This window comes from Cetorhinus maximus, chromosome 3 (assembly GCF_964194155.1).
Source record: "Cetorhinus maximus chromosome 3, sCetMax3.hap1.1, whole genome shotgun sequence".
Taxonomy (NCBI): Eukaryota; Metazoa; Chordata; class Chondrichthyes; order Lamniformes; family Cetorhinidae; genus Cetorhinus; species Cetorhinus maximus.
Genome location: NC_135881.1, coordinates 178,971,633 through 178,988,692, shown reverse-complemented (window position 1 = coordinate 178,988,692; position 17,060 = coordinate 178,971,633). Strand labels below are relative to the sequence as shown.

General features: G+C 43.5%; 1 protein-coding gene across 1 annotated transcript in view; it reads right to left on the bottom strand.

Moving 5' to 3' along the window:
* The window catches only part of LOC144679067 (oxysterol-binding protein-related protein 10-like), a 266,323-nt gene that overhangs the window by 16,138 nt on the left and 233,125 nt on the right, over positions 1-17,060 (bottom strand). Inside the window, exon 9 of the mRNA XM_078539340.1 lies at positions 15,353-15,539. Coding sequence (XP_078395466.1) covers positions 15,353-15,539 — 187 coding nt within the window. The remainder of the gene's footprint in view (positions 1-15,352; positions 15,540-17,060) is intronic.

Below are 17,060 nucleotides of genomic sequence, written 5' to 3'. Positions count from 1 at the left end.
TTAGTGCGCTGCATGGCTGCCCGAAACTCCACCTTCCTCTGCCCACTCCACCTGACCGATTGGCGGCAGCTTTGCCCATTGGACTGCATTGCTGTGCTCTCAGCTCAGGCGCAGGCATTCTCCTAACATACACTGCAAGGCTGCACCATTAGCTTGAACCTTGGGGGAGACTGGTCCAAACCAGGATGATGACTTTGCAAGGGGCTGTGAGCGCCAGTGCTTCATGGCCAGTTTTAGCAAGGAGATTGTACAACGTGCCCAGTCGTCCAACTGTTCTGCAATCCACTAAAGCGCTCATTAGTTTGTAGTCTGTGCCCAAGAAATGAAAAGCTCTGGAGCGCTTGGTGGCAATTTCAGGCCTCTGCACTGCTTGAGTGGGCAGATAAGCTAAAGGCCCGACTCTAATCATATCGTGTTTGTGCCTGAACTGCCTCAGCTGCAGAGGAATGGTCACTTTATTCAAGGTATCCCTAACGTGTGGCTGCTTCCCTCACCTCAACCTGCACGTGTTTGTGCGCTATCTTCAACCACGGGGCAGCCTTTGCCTCCCCCACCCCACAAAAGTCACCCCTATCCCAGGGCAGCCTTTGACCCCCAACCCCGAATTCGCCTCAACCACAGGACAGCCTTTGTCTCAATGATGAAGTCCAACAGGCGTCCCTCGCGAGCGCTCTGCAACGTTACTGTGCACTTACCTTCGAGTTCCTCGCAAAGTGCAGCCCACTAAGTACATGCCTTTTATGTGCTGTTGCAAAACACATCAGCATGATTGTGTGCGGATGATCCAGCCGGGGGTGGGGGGATGTGTCCGATGGGCTAGCCTTATAATGATATGCTGATGTATTACAATGAGGTTCCCAAAGTCCGATGGCGACCCACCATCAAAGGGCTGAGCGGACAATTGCAAACTGGTTTCATAACATCGTGAAACTGAATTTTGGCCTTCTCACCATATTGTCCGCCCATGCCACCGAACACGCCTGACGCCAACGGGCACAAAAAATTCCACCCAGAGAGTGGTGAAGCCATGGAGAAATTTTAAAACAAGAATGCAAATTTTAAAATCAAATTCTTGCTTAACCAGGAGTCAAAGTAGGTCAGTGAGCATAGGGGTGATAGATGAACAAGACTTGGTGTGAATTAGGACACTGGTAGCAGAGTTTTGGAAGGCCTCAAGTATATGGAGGGCAGAATGTAAGAGGGCAGCTGGGGTGCATTGGAATAGTCAATGTGGACAAGGATGGTGTGGTCAACCATTTCATAGGCAACAAGACAGATCAAGGCAGGCGAGGAGGGATAGTTTACCTTTCTCACAGTCATGTAGGATGTCATTTGTGACTTTGATAAGAGGAAAAGATTATGTTCCATAGTGGAATATACAAATGAATATCACCTGTTCACTCAGTAACTGATGAGCTGCAAGTTCATTACTGCATCCTAATTGGGTCTTACATTTTTACTTAGATCCTTTCCATAGCAAAATTTAGTTTTATTACTCATTCTTCATTAACAATAAAATAGTATACTCACACATAAATACAGAATATCATACTGGTGCAGTACACAAATAGCAGTTTCTCTTACTACTGAGTTAGAACAATCATGGACAAATGTAAGAATAATTCAAGCGGGGATTTATTAATGATCTCATGCTCCCAGTGAGGAGCCTTGCTTAACAGGAGTATAGGTTGGGAGATGCATACTACAGTGCAGCCCTTTTTCCAAACTGTGCTCTCATCGAGTACACTGTTGGGAACGTAGGGTAACTGAATGTACTCTATATAATCTTCCACATGCAAAGCCATCATAACCAAGATAGAGGTTTGTAGTTGAACTCAATGACAAGTTAACAGTCTTAATGGTGCTGTGCTACTGAAATATTTCATTGAATTGGAACCAAATTGTTGAAGGTGGCAGGGCAAGTTGAGACAGCACTTAATAAGGCAAACCAGATCTTTATAAATAGATGCATGAAGTACAAAAGCAAAGATGTTATGGGGAAAATGTATAAAACAGTGATTTGATCTTAACAGGAGTATTGGATCCAATTCTGAGCACCACATTTAAGGCAGGATGTAAAGGCATTAGAGTATGCAGAAAAGGTTTATGAGAATGGTACCAGGGATTAGGGACTTCAGTTATGTGGATAGATTGGAAAATATGGGGCTGTTCTCCTGAGAAGAGGGAAGGTTGAAAGGAAATTTGATAGAGATGTGCAAAATCATAGGGGGTTTAGATAGAGTAGATGGGAAGTACATGGCGGAAGGATCAAGAGACAGAGGACACCAATTTAAGGTGAATGGCAAAGAAAGAAAGGTAACATGAGGGAAAACGATTTTCATGCAGCGAGTGGTTAAGATCTGGGATACACAGTCTGAGAGTGTGGTGAAGGTAGATTTAATCATTTCTTTCACAGAATCACAGAAAGGTTACGGCATAGAAGGAGGCCATTTGGCCTTTCATGTCTGTGCTGGCTCTCCGAAGAAGCAATTTACTGAGCGCCACTTTCCGGCCTTCTCCCTGTAGCCCTATACATTGTTTCTTTCTCAGATAATAATCCAATGCCCACTTAAGTGCCTTGATTCGAAAGGGAAATGGATAATTGTCTGGAGACAAAATCTGCAGGGCTACAGGGAAAAGATAGGGAAGCAAGACAAGCTGAGTTGCTCTTGCTAAGAGCGGCATGAGCATTACGACTGTCCTTCTGTGCTCTAACCATTTGATAAATTTAATTTGGTTATGCAAATCACGTTGAATTAATTTTTTTTTCATTTTACACTGCAATCCCAAGGCAAGTGAATTCTTGATAATTCTCGAGAAGGGTATTTCTTTTTCTCTTGTCAATTTTCTGTCTTCCTTCTCTCCTAAAACCACTGAATCCATGCTGGGTACAATTCTGCAGGTCCTTCTGGCATCTCACCAGGGCATTACTGCTGAGATAGTGAGTTTTGGGGCTTTACAGCCAAGCCTGATTCCAACCTCATCTGACACTTCCAGCATAGGTCAGGATTTCCCCTCTATTTCTCTGGGGTGTTGAAATTGATTATGGCCTTCTTACTACAGCTTCAATTAGATGAAGTGACTCAACTGGAGCTCAAACCTAGCACCTTCCTGATCCCTCTGGCTCAGTTATTGTCTTAATCACTTAAGTTTTAGGAGAAGGTATTACGTACAAATTAGGAGCAGGAGTAGGTCCCTTGAGCCTGCTCTGCCATTCAGCAAGATCATGGCTGATCTGATTGTAATCACCTGCCTACCCCAGATAACCCTTCACTTATCAAGAATCTTCCTACCTTTGCCTTAAAAATATTCAAAGACTCTGCTTCCACTGCCTTTTGAGGAAGAGAGTTCCAAAGACTCAGAATCACATAATTGTTTCGGTGCAGCAGGAGGCCATTTGGCCCATTCTGTCTGCACCGACTCTCCAAATGAGCATTATGACTCCGTGCCATTCTCCTGCCTTTCCCCCGTAACCCTGCACATTATTTCTATTTAAATAAATAATCATCTCATGCCCTCTTGAATGCCTCGATTGAACCTGCCTCCACCGCATTTCCAGGCAGTGCATCCCAGACCCGAACCACTCACTGTGTGAAAAAGTCACATTGCATTTGGTTCTTTTGCAAATCACTTTAAATCTGTTAGCTCTCATTCTCAATCCTTTTACAAGCAGCAACAGTCTCTCCCGATCAACTCTGTCCAGCCCCCTCATGATTTTGAACGCCTCTATCAAATTTCCCCTTAGCCTTCTGCTCTCCAGGGAGAACAGTCCCATCTTCTCCAATCTATCTTCATAACTGAAGTTTGTCATCCCTGGAACCATTTTTGTAAACCTCTTCTGCACTCTCTCCAATGCGTTCAGATCCTTCCTAAAGTGTGGCACCCAGAACTGTACACAATACTCTAGCTGAGGTCTAACTAGTGTCCTATACAAATTCAGCATAACCTCCTTGCTCTTGTACTCTGTGCCCCTATTACTAAGGCCTAGGATACCTTATGTTTTATTAATTGCTCTCCACCTGTCCTGCCACCTTTAATGACTTATGCTCAACCCTCATCTGTCTTAAGTGAGTGACCCCTTTTTTAAAAAAGTGACCCCTAGTTCTAGATTCTCCCACAAGAGGAAACATCCTCTCCACATCCATCCTGTCAAAATCCCTCAGGATCTTAATGGTTTCAATCAAGTCTCCTCTTACTCTTCTAAATTCCAGTGGATACAAATCTAGCCTGTCCAACCTTTCCTCACAAGACAACCCGCCAATTAATGGTATTAGTAAATCTTCTCTGAACTGCTTCTAATGCATTTACATCCTTCCTTAAATAAGGAGACCAATACTGTACACAGTACTTCAAATGTGCTCTCACCAATCCCCTGTACAACTGAAGCATAATCTCCCTCCTTCTGTATTCAATTCCTCTCGCAATAAACAATTCTATTCTTTCCTAATTACTTGCTGTAACTGTATGCTAGCCTTTTGTGATTCATGCACTAGGACACCCAGATCCCTCTGAATCTGAGAGCTCTGCAATCTCTCACCATTTAGATAATGTGCTTCTTTTTTATTCTTCTTGCCAAAATGGACAATTTCACATTTGCCCACATTATACACCATTTGCCAGATCTTTGCTCACTCGCTTAACTTACCTATGTCCCTTTGTGGCCTCCTTATGTCCTCTTCACAACTTACGTTCATACCTATCTTTGTGTCATCAACAAACTTAGCAGCCATACCTTCGGTCCCTTCATCTAAGTCATTAATATAAATTGTAAAAAGTTGAGGCCCCAGCACTGATCCCTGTGGAACAGCACTCGTTACATCCTGCCAATCAGAAAAATACCCATTTATGTCTACTTCTGTTTCCTGTTAGCCAATCTTCTATCCATGCCATTAAAAGGGGGTGATATTTTTAACCATTGAATAAGCTGGAAGGGAAAGGAAGTAAGATTTGAATCTGGTCAAGGTCAGATAGAGATATTTATATTTACAGATTTAAATACCTAGCTACAGTAACTACTGAAATAACCCGAGTTCTAAAACTCACAAATTGTGATTGAAGAGAAATGAAAAAAAAAAGTCAAAGTGAAAGAGAAATTAACTAAGATCAAATTATTGACATTAAATAAATTACTTGCAAAAAGATAAATACTTAGGCCGGAATTTTCCGGTCCCGCTGTCAATGGGCTTTTGGGATGGCTCGCCGCATCTGCTGCAAGGGAACCCGCGGTGGCAGGGCAGAAAATCCCGCCCTTAATTTTTGTGGACTTAATGCTACAAATGTAGCCTGTAAACCAACAAATAACAGTGAAGCAGCTTACACACTGGTTACTTTTTATGTGACACATTGACTAAATTACTTAGCTGAAGTTACTTTGGTCATAGACTACACCAAAGGTATGTCTGGTGCTACTTGGGTTTGACTAGGTTGATATCCAAGGTGATAATACTCACTGCCACTCTTGTGACATCATATTTGTTGTATTTTTAAAATTAATTCTTTAATGGGGCATGGGCATCACTGGCAAGGCCTGCATTTGTTACCCATCCTAATTGCCCTTGAAATGAGTGGCTTGTGAGGCCATTTCAGAGGACAGTTAAGAGCCAACCATATTGCTGTGGGTCTGGAGTCACATGCAGGGCAGACCAGGTAAGGATGGCAGATTTCCTTCCTGAAAGGACATTCGTGAACAAGATGGGTTTTTACGACAATCGATGATAGTTTCATGGTTACCGTTACTGTGGGAGGGGCATCAACTTTGGAACTCAAAATGACCTTCTTGCACCGGGCATCAGGGCGAGGCAGGTAAGTATAGTGAGAGCACATAGTTTAAGTTCAATCTTGGTGCTACTTTTATATTTAAATAATCACCCTCCTCTCTAAATACAATGTAAACTTTTTTGACACTGGCATTATTTTTAACATCTTTGTTGCCTTCATTTATTCAGTTCAATCTGTACTTTTGGTATGTCTTTTAATCCATTTTAGCAAAGGTCTATATTCCTCCCACTTCTCTTTCGTTCCCCTTGAAGTCATTCTTATAGTTTGCTTTTTTCCCTTTTTACCATTTTAATTGTCCTATTCATCCATCTTGGGGACAGCTTACTTAGTTTGCATCTAATTTTCTTGGGTTGATATTTATCTTGCATATTTAACATTATAGTCTTAAAGTTATTCCATCTTATTGCCCACCAGTTAATACTTGCCAGTTAATTTCCCAGGCCTTCAAATTACACTCTGCAACAATTGTGAATGAACGGTTAATGTGTTTATGTGAAATTCCATTCCTGTTACTCTAATGGAGTTATTCTATTTATTTTATACATATTAATTTAATGCTTTAGATAAATTAGGAGAGACAGGAATTTGACTAATGCATAAAGTGTTCCATTTAAAGCTGATAAATTTGTAAATGCAGACACATCGGAGTCTGCAAAGGAAAGTGAAATGATGGCAATGATCTATCTCATTGTTTCGCAAAGTAGAGAAGGCCGCCACAAACAAATAAATAATTTTTTTCTCCTTTAGATTTCAGAAAATAAGAGATTAATAAAATGGAGTATCTTGCTGGACCGAAAATATTTTGAGTTGAGTCAGAGTCATAAAGGTCGACAGCACAGAAAAAGGCCCTTCGGCCCATCAAGTCTGCGTCAGTCAAACAAGTACCTAACTATTCTAATCCCATTTTCCAGCACTAGGCCTATAGCCTTGTATGCCATGGCATCGCAAGTGCACACCCAAATACTTCTTAAATGTTTTGAGGGTTTCTGCCTCTACCATCCTTTCAGGCAGAGAGTTCCAGATTCCCACCACCCTCTGGGTGAAAAAATTCTTCCTCACATCCCCTCTGAACCTCCTGCCCCTTACCTTAAATCTATGCCTCCTGGTTATTGATCCCTCCACCAAGGGGAAAAAGTTCCTTCCTGTCTACCCTATCTATGCCCCTCATAATTTTATACACCTCAATCATGTCCCCCCTCAATCTCCTCTGCTCCAGGGAAAATAACCCCAGTCTATCCAATCTCTCCTCATAACTAAAACTCTCGAGTCCAGGCAACATCCTGGTAAATCTCCTCTGCACTCTCTCTAGTGCAATCGCATCCTTCCTATAATGCAGATTCCAGAACTGCACGCAATACTCTAGCTGTGGCCTAACCAGGGTTTTATATAGTTCCAGCATAATCTCCCTGCTCTTATATTCTATGCCTCGGCTAATAAAGGCAAGTATCCCATATGCCTTCTTAACCACCTTATTTACCTGTCCCACTACCTTAAGGGGCCGGTGGACATGCACACCAAGGTCCCTCTGATCCTCGGTACTTCCCAGGATCCTACCATTCATCGTGTATTCTCATGCCTTGTTTGCCCTGCCCAAGTGCATCACCTCACACTTATCCGGATTAAATTCTATTTGCCACTGATCAGCCTATCTGACCAGCCCGTCTACATCCCCCTGTAATCTAAGACTATCCTCCTCACTATTTACTGCCCCACCAATTTTTGTGTCATCCGCGAACTTACTGATCAACCCTCCTAGAGTCAAGTCTAAATCGCTTATATATACCACAAACAGCAAGGGACCCAACACCGATCCCTGTGGAACCCCACTGGACGCAGGCATCCAGCCACAAAAACATCCCTCAACCATCACCCTCTGCTTCCTGCCACTCAGCCAATTCTGGATCCAATTTGCCAAATTACCTTGGATCCCATGGGTTCGTACCTTCATTATCAGTCTCCCATGCAGGACCTTATCAAAAACCTTGCTGAAGTCCAAGTAGACTACGTCAAATGCATTGCCCTCATCTACACACCTGGTCACCTCTTCGAAAAATTCAATCAAATTGGTCAGACATGACCTCCCCTTAACAAAGCCATGCTGACTGTCCTTGATTAATCCCTGCTTCTCCAAGTGTAGATTAATTCTGTCCCTCAGAATTGCTTCCAATAGTTTCCCCACTACTGAGGTTAGACTGACTGGCCTGTAGTTCCCTGGTTTATCCCTTCCTCCCTTCTTGAATAACGGTACCACATTGGCTGTCCTCCAGTCCTCTGGCATCTCTCCTGTGGCCAGAGAGGTATTGAAAATTATTGCCAGCACCCGTGCTATCTCCTCCCTTGCCTCACTCAACAGCCTGGGATACATTTCATCTGGGCCTGGAGATTTATCTACTTTTAAGCCTGCCAGACCACTTAGAACCACCTCCCTTTCAATGCTAATTTCTTTAATTATATTACAGTCCTTCTGCCTGATTTCCATACCCATGTCGTCCCTCTCACTTGTGAACGCCGACACAAAGTATTCATTTAGAACCCTACCTACGTCTTCCAGCTCCACACACAAATTACCACTAGGGTCCTTAATGGGCCCTACTCTTTCCCTAGTTATCCTCTTACTCTTAATGTGCTTGTAAAATAACTTTGGATTTTCCTTTATTTTACCTGCCAATGTTTTTTCATGCCCCCTTTTTGTTCTCGTAATTTCCTTTTTAAGTTCCCCCTACACATTCTATACTCCTCTAGGGCTTCAGCTGTCTTGAGCCCTCAGTATCTGCCATAAGCCTCCCTTTTTCTCTTTATCCAATCCTGTACATTCTTCGACATCCAGGGTTCCCTGGATTTGTTGGTCCCACCCTTTATCTTTACTGGAATATGTTGGCCCTGTAGTCTCCCTATTTCCTTCTTGAATGAGTCCCACTGCTCTGACGCAGATTTACCTAAAAGTAGCAGCTCCCAGTCCAATCTGGCCAAATCATATCTGATTTTATTAAAATCGGCGTTCCCCTAATTTAGAACTCTGATTTCTGGCCCATCCTTGTCCTCTTCCATAACAATCTTGAATCTAACGGAGTTATGATCACTATCTGCAAAATGCAGATACTGATACCTCTACCACTTGCCCGGCCTCATTCCCTAAAATTAAGTCCAGGACTGCCCCGTCTTGTAGGGCCTTGTACGTACTGGCTTAAAAAGCTCTCCTGGATACATTGAGTGTAAAGAACAGGGATTTGATACAGAGGTGGGTGACCAATGATTGCAGAAAATAAATCTTAAAAAACATTCAGCCAAACTGTGCTTTTATTGTGTCCAGTGTGATGGGAACTTAGGTCTGTGAGTACCTCTTTAAAAATGGTACAATTTTCATGATGGGAGACACAGCACAGGAACACTTCACATTTAAAATATCATTCAGGGGCATAAAATATTTTGCATATATTACCCATAGACTGCTGCATCCATCTTAGGCCTTTAGTAATAAGGCCGAGTGGTCTAAAGTGCTGGATTAAGGCTCCAGCCTCTTGGAGGTATGGCTTTAAATACCACAGCTGCCAAGGACCTTGTGTGTTAGCTATGGCTCAGTTTCATTCTCACCTCAAGTTTCTGGGTTCAAATTCCACTCCAGGGCTTGAGCACAAAAATGTATGCTGACACTCCAATGCAGAATTGAGGGAAATGTTGCACAGTTGGAGGTACTGTCTTTTGGATGAGATGTTAAATCGAGCCCCTAGCTGCCTGCTCAGGTGGATGTAAAAGGTCTTCATGCTCACCGTTAGAATGGGGTAAATTGGTCAGCAACTTCTGGCATTTGCACATGTGCAGTTAAACACACAAATCTAGAAGTTGCTGGCAGAGATACCCCATTCATCCACATGCTGCCCTGTTGTAGCCCTGAAATGAATGCTACAGCATGAACTTGGGCTCTTTTTCCACTAAAAACAGCGTTCAAGAGTAAGCGCACAGTGTGCTAAGTGATAATTGCCGATGGACAACTTCTCGGGCCCCAAAAACTTAATTTGAAAAACGTGGAGTCTTGTTCCGTCAGAAGACTAATACTGCTGGAAACTTTTTTTAAAATTCGTTTTACCCTTTCTCCTTGTTTCTTTTGTCTCTCTTATTCGTGTCTGTATTTCCAAATCTTTATTTAGCTCTCTGTACATCAGTTAAATATAATTTCATATAATCCAAATCATGCTTTATACTTCCTGGTTTAGATTCTGTGGGCTGGATTTTCTTAATCTTGCCAGCATCCCGATATCAGGACCATTCCCGCTGGAGGTTGGAGCACGTTGAATATCAGCATTTTGCAGGTGGTGATCAAAGGGCTGTCTTTGCGATATTCATCCAATTATAGACAGCAGATGTGAGCAGGAGGCAAGGAAGTGGGAGATAGCTCCATTTAATGGGCACCCGTCCAGATTCAAAGTGCAAGCTGCCAGAGAGAATTAGTCCTAAGGGAACAGGCTTTCAGAGCAGTAACATGGTAATCCATTGTGCTAGGCCCCAAGGTTCCCCAATACCTCCTTGGGGATAATGATAAAGACGTCGAGCCAGGAGGAACATTTTGTTTCCAGAGAGTGGCAGGAGGAAGCCTGTCAGGCAAACAAAAGGAGATATGGCTAGAGGTCACTGTAGAGGTTAGCAGCCATAGCATGGTTAGCAGGACTTGGGTCCGAGTGCTTCAATTACCTTCTGATGTCTGGCATGGTGTGTATGAAGCAAAGCCAAGCTGTCATAGGTATCTTGCAGAAACAGCACACCCCTGGGAGGAGAGCTTCAAGGCAAGCAGTGATTAGATATACTGAGGAGATTATTACCCATTGCCAACCCTCAAGAGAAAGGAGAAAAGCAATGTAAGCCCAGGCAAAATGCAATGACAGGAGCATCACTTCTGATAGTGGATCATGATGGGCAAATGAGCTGACCTCTCCATCCTCACATTTCAGGAGAGATGGGCACACAACACCCATGAGAGGAGTCATTCATGTGGGGGAGGTAGCTAAGCTGGAAATATTGACATTCATGGAGATTGAGATTGAAAGAGTTGCCACAGTGCAGGCAGTCAAAGACGGCCAGATTGTTGTGCAGTGGAAAGTCAAAGTTTATTGAATGCTCCATGGTTGCACTTCAGAGCAGCTTCCAACTCTATGAAGTCATTTCCAGTAGATGCCACTTGACGAATTGAAAGATATCTACTGAAGTGCCTGCTGAGAGGAAGGCATGCGAGTCGCTGACGTTTTCTCTCTTACATAAAGCCAGTGCCGAAGGACCAGCAGCAACCAATGTGGAGGTCAAGACAGCCTCAGAGGACAACTTGCAATCTGAGGAACCGTCATCATTGGAGGCAAGTGCGCCCTCCACCAGCAGGGATACACTTCAGTGGGGCCTCCAGTGACTTTGGAACAGGTGGCTCGAAGTGAGAATCACAGCATATGTGAGCAGGAGCAGCTGACTGAGGCAGAAGCCGCTCTGGGCAGTCCCATCAGAGGATGGAGGGCAGCACCTGTTATGCTTACTCAGCTGGAGATGCTGAGCTTCAGGGGCCATTTACAAGGCCGTGCTAGTGGAGCAGCAAATTGGAGAAGTCCATTCATGGCATGAATGCTAAACCCCACGAGTAACGAATTTGTCCTCATACTGTGGAGAGGGGCTGTTATGTCTAAACTGGTAGTCTGATTTACAGTCTTCAGTTGGAGGATCTACCCCACTCAGGAGAAGTGTTCTAGATCAAGACATCCCTGGCTTCACTGCCATCATGGTCAGTGTGTTGCCACATGAGTCCAATCTCTGGATTGGCTTGGTATGTCGCCGGTTGATCCTCACTGAAATCTTCATCCTCCAATGAGGGCATGTTCTTCCCACAGACCTCCTCCAGTTCCACTCCTCTCTGGATGGCCATGCAGTGCAGAGTACAGTAGACCACAATAATGTGGGAAACCCTTGAGGGGGTGCACTGCAGGGTACCCCACCTGAACGGCATTTTAGCAGGCTGATGGTCTACTCAATAGTAGCCCTTTATGCTGAGATGGCATTGGTTATATTGCTCTTATGCTTTAGTTGTGGCGCCTCACACTGGGGTAAGCAGCCATCTCTTCAATGGGTACCCCTTGTCCATCAGGAGTTATCCATGATGGCTGTGTGTCAAAATGAACAGCTGCAGCATCTGTGACTGCCTTAGAATGAATTAATGAATGATGACAGCTGCCAGGAAACCTCATGCACACTTGAGAGAAGCACTCATGATGATTGCACACCAGCTGAACATTTATGGAGTGGAAGCCATCCCTGTTGATGACTGCTCCAGCCTGAGACTATGGGGCTTTGATGGCAACAAGTGATGATTCCCTGATCCTGAAGGAATCTTGTCATTGAGACTCCACAACCCTCTGTACCTGACTGGCTGCATCTGTGCTAAAGGCAACCAAGTCAGATGTCCCTATCAGCTATGATATGCAGCTCTGGGCAGCTGATTATGAGATCCCATGTAGTCAGCTGCTGAGCCCTGAAAGGAGGTAGAAGCTAGAACGTTCAAGATCACCATCAGCTTGACAGCTACTGGCATAGATTGTACCCCTGCGCCTTATGGCACAAGATTGTCCTGAGCACAACTCAGCCACCAGGTGCCTAGGTAGGCAAAGCCATCGGTGGCACTGCTGCTCTAACATACTCAGGAAGCTGATCTTCTGCTGATACACTCAATTCAGTTGCTTTCACCTTTTGGACTGTGCTGCCCCTGCTGCATCCATGAGCATCATGTGACTGTCTTTGTTGCTGGACCTGCTGCTCCTCCCATTGCTCCAGCACATCTCTGAGTAGGTGGCCCTCATTATCAGAGACAGACTCGGGCACTAGGACCTCAGCTGTCAAACTTCCTTTGCCCGTTTTTGAAAGAAATGTTCTCCAATACCCTTTCTCTGTCACCAATCCCAATCGTACAGTTCTGTTTCAAAAATGGCTGATGATTAGTGAATGTGCATGAGCTACTGCTTGATGATTCCTCCTTTTAGACATATTTTAAATGGATGCCACTTTAGTCAAGGGTTGCCTGTTGTGCAGCCACCTCATCTGCTTCGATGAGGTACTACTACAGCGTGGAGTCCTGACATCTCTGGTAAAATATTATTGGTAATTAAGCTACCTTTCAATTGCCTCCATAACAAGCCCAATTGCCAGCCAGCCACTATCAGGTGGGTGGTCATCATTACAGAGAAGCCACCTCTGGGAAACTCGTGCAGAGGTGGTTTTATATCAGGTGACTGGTACACTGTGCTGCAGCTCAAATTTGCCTGCTTGCCCACCATCTAACCCACCTCTGCTGCCACATCAAGATCCAGGTATGTCTCAATGAGGATTCTTCAGTCCGATTGGCTGAAGAGCCTGCAGTTACTCGCCCTGGTCACAAACACTAAAGATTCCCTGTACAAGATGTGGTGCTGAAACAGACAACAGATGAAAAAACAGACAACAGATGAGAGGAGTCTGCACTCTAAAGCCCAGGGAAATTTTGTGGGCAGCTGTTAGCAAGGTGTGCGCAGTTCCTTTGTTGCTGACTGCAAAATCTGGACCATTAAAAGCAGCATGTATTAAATGCTGCTGTTTATATTCTGATTTCAGTTGTAGGCTGCTGTTGTGAGCATCATTGGCTGAACAAAGTCTGAGAAATATCGCTTTACCCTTCCTGTAGTCTGTATTCAGTCATCAGGACTAGGGGCAGCAGCTTACGGTCGGTGAGCAGGGGCGGGGCCCACTCGCCAACACATAAAATGACGCGGGGATATGTCGGGCGTGCATCCCGATGTCACCCCACATCATTTAGATTCTCAGTTGGGCATGCCCACTGAACCGTTAACGGCCTATTAGGGCCATTAAAAAACTAATTAAAATGATTAATGGACCTGCCCGTCCAACCTTAAGGTTGGCAGGCAGGCCGGGATCCCAGGCGGGCTTTGGAAAAAACATGAAACCTCATCCACAGGCGAGATGAGGTTTCATGAGAGTATTTAAATTTTTAAGAAATGTTTCAATAAAAGTGATGGACATGTCCCGACTCATGTGACAGTGTCACATGAGGGGACATGGCAAGGAATTTTTTTTAATCGCCTTTATTTAAAGTTTTCAATCAGAGCTGATCTCCCTGAGGTAGTACTTTGCCTCAGGGATATCTGTGCGCGAAAGAGCACACTCCCAGCTGAGGGAATTCCACTCCCCCTCCAACCCACCCACCCCCACCTACCCCCACCCCGGCCGCACAGGGAACGCACAGCGCTTCCTGGTGGACGTCACGCTGGGCGGGCCTTAATTGGCCTGCCCACGTAAAATGGCAGCGCCCCCCCCCCCCACTGGGGGCTCCAATCGGAAGGCCGCCCACCTGTGCCCACTCCCGCACTTCCCCTCCAACGGGGGCAAAGTGTTGCCCTAAGGGTTTAGAAAAGGGCTGCTGCTCAGAGCAATATTTGATCATCAAGGATAGGGTAGTGGAATATAGAGCAGGCTTGTGAATTCAGTGGCATTGGTAAGTGTGAAAACTATATAGCTGATGAGGTTGTTGTTGGATTCAGAAAAAGAGAGCTCAACTCAAAGAGTACATATTGAGAACTGAAAGTGGGAAAGTGTTGGGAGTAAGTGTTGGGGATTGGGCTACAGGAAGTAAATGCAAAAAGAGCAGAGAACTAACACAAGGTAACAGTACTAAATAGGCTTTAAATACTAGATACAGCTAGGAATATTTGGGAAAAGGGAAAATTGAGGACAAGTCTGAGCAATTTCATGGCATGAGATTAAAAAGAAGAAAAGAAAAGCTGCAGTATTAGGAGATCAGTAGTAACTATCAAATACATGTTGAAGTATTTGGTTCATTTTTCTTCAAATTGAAGTATTTAAGATCAATCTGAACTAACCAAACTATTTATTTTGTTCCAACCCACCCCGCCCCCAGCCCCCTAATCAAAGTAATTTTAATTAGCCTGACCCCTCTCATTGGCCTTTTTATTCTCTACCCGAGCAGCATGGTCACTTGCTCCCAAATCCATGACTTCCCACTGGAACATTGTACCATATGATCAATGTTAATTTGCCTGGGTTTTTTCTCCCTTTATCTTCACCTTTGAATCTCAGTCAAACACTTCAGTTGACACTGGGGAGTCAGTCACTGAACAGGGAACTGTGATCCAGCATCGTAACATCTGGTAATACAATAGACGGTCCCTACCCCTGATTTTAAAAACAGGCAGTATAGACTTTGTGCAATTGTGTAAAACTGGTGAAAGTGAATTGGCAGCCCAATTTATATCTCTCTGGTTTTATTTACATTGACTTCAATGGATTTGCTGTGGCTTGTTTTACATTTGCCACACAAAGTCAAAATATACCCCATAAAATCTAAATTTGTACATTACTACAAGCTGGGAAGTAACTGTATATACGGAACTGCTATTCACCTCAAATGGTCAATTGTCCCTTGTGGCTTACACTGATTACAGCAGGCGTAAGAATTCATAATTTACAAAATCAGTTTTTTTCTTCAATAAAACACTGTTTTCACAATTTTATTAATGTGTAGTAAGCACTTATAAATTACCTGTGGACCTTCCCTCCATAGAAAGGCTTTGTATGGAATGTGACAGCAGCAGAGTAACCGGACTTGGCACAGTTAATGCTGACTTTACCCCCCAGTTCTACCCAGGGGACTGTAAGTATCGAACGTGCATAGGCACATGGCAGTGTAAAAACATAATCTTCATCATGCTCCCCAAGGAAAAGGACACCTGTAAAAGATGGGAAGGCACTGAAATGATACATAATGATACATAGGGTAATGTAGCACTTCTTGTTCAAGTGAACAACAGAAAATGTTGTGGGAAAGAAAATGAAAGAGACAAATTATACATATTAAGCATTTTATACATCTCATTTTCCCTGCATGTGTTGTATTGTTTCTACACATTTTATGAAAAATATAGGTTGAAAACACATGTGCAGGTTTTGCTGACTGTGGGCTGTACTGTTTTTTTTATAACAATTCTGTATTAACATGGCTGTGATAAAGTGTTGCTGTGTTTAGCATCTTTTAAGGTAGATAATCCGCCAGATCCAGATTAAATGTATCCCAGGCCGTTAAGAAAAGAAAGATACAAAATAGTAGAAATGTTGACCATCATTTTCCAATCCTCTCTGATTTCAAACATGATGCCAGGGGACTGCTATAATTGTACTGTTGTTTCAAAGGAATAAGGAGATAGACTAAGTAATTAGAGTCAACCTGAGTATGATGGTGGTCAAATTATTGGAAAAAGTTCTGAGGGACAATCAGTTAGGAAGGCATGGATTAATCATGGACTGTCAGATTTGGATAGATTTGTTAAGAGAACGTTGTGTTTGACTAAATTGACTGAAATTCTGGAAGATGTAACAAGGAGGGTCGTGGAGGATAGCATGTTTGATGTAGTCTACATGGATTTTAGCAAGGTGTTTTGATAAGGTCCCACTTGACAGACTGGTAGCAGTCCATGGAATCCAAGGAAAAGTGGCATGAAGCAAAGGATAATGGTTGAAAGATGTTTTTGAGACTGGAAGGCCATTTCCAGTGGGGTTCCACAGAGCACATTGCTTGCTCCCTTGCCTTTTTGCTATATATAGCAATGATTTGAACTTGGATGTTGGGGATAATAATTAAGGAGTTTGCAAAAATTGGCCATGTAGTTGATGATAAAGAATAAAGTTGTAGCCTCCAGGAAGAAATCAATGGACTAGTCAGGTAGGCAGAACAGTGGCAACTGGAGTTCAAGCCGGAGAAGTGTGAGGTAATGCATTTGGGGAAGGCCAACAAGGCAAGAGAATACACAATAAATGTTAGGATACTGAGAAGTGTAGAAAAACATAAACCAAAAAAGAAAACCTGCATCCAACAAATGTATAGCTAGTTAAGATCAAGCCTGAATCAATAATTTATTCCTGGGAATGATGTGCAGCCATTCTTTACAGCTGTCATGTGTAAACATTACAGTATATCTGCTGACATAACATTTCAAAGTTTAAACATTTTTTCTCCACAGATTTTGCAACTGGAAAGCTCTAATGTGAAAATACAACTCTACTATTCAATGTTGTCAATATTTAATCAATTTAGATATTCTTGAAGAGAGTACCATGGTCCCGTTTTCTTATTAACATTGATTTTCAGCAGAGAGGTATACTTCATCCTGTTGCAAATTTTAGCAAAAGGTTGCCATGGATCATATCGACCTGTGAAACACCTGCAACAGGAGGAAAATATACCCAAAAAGAAG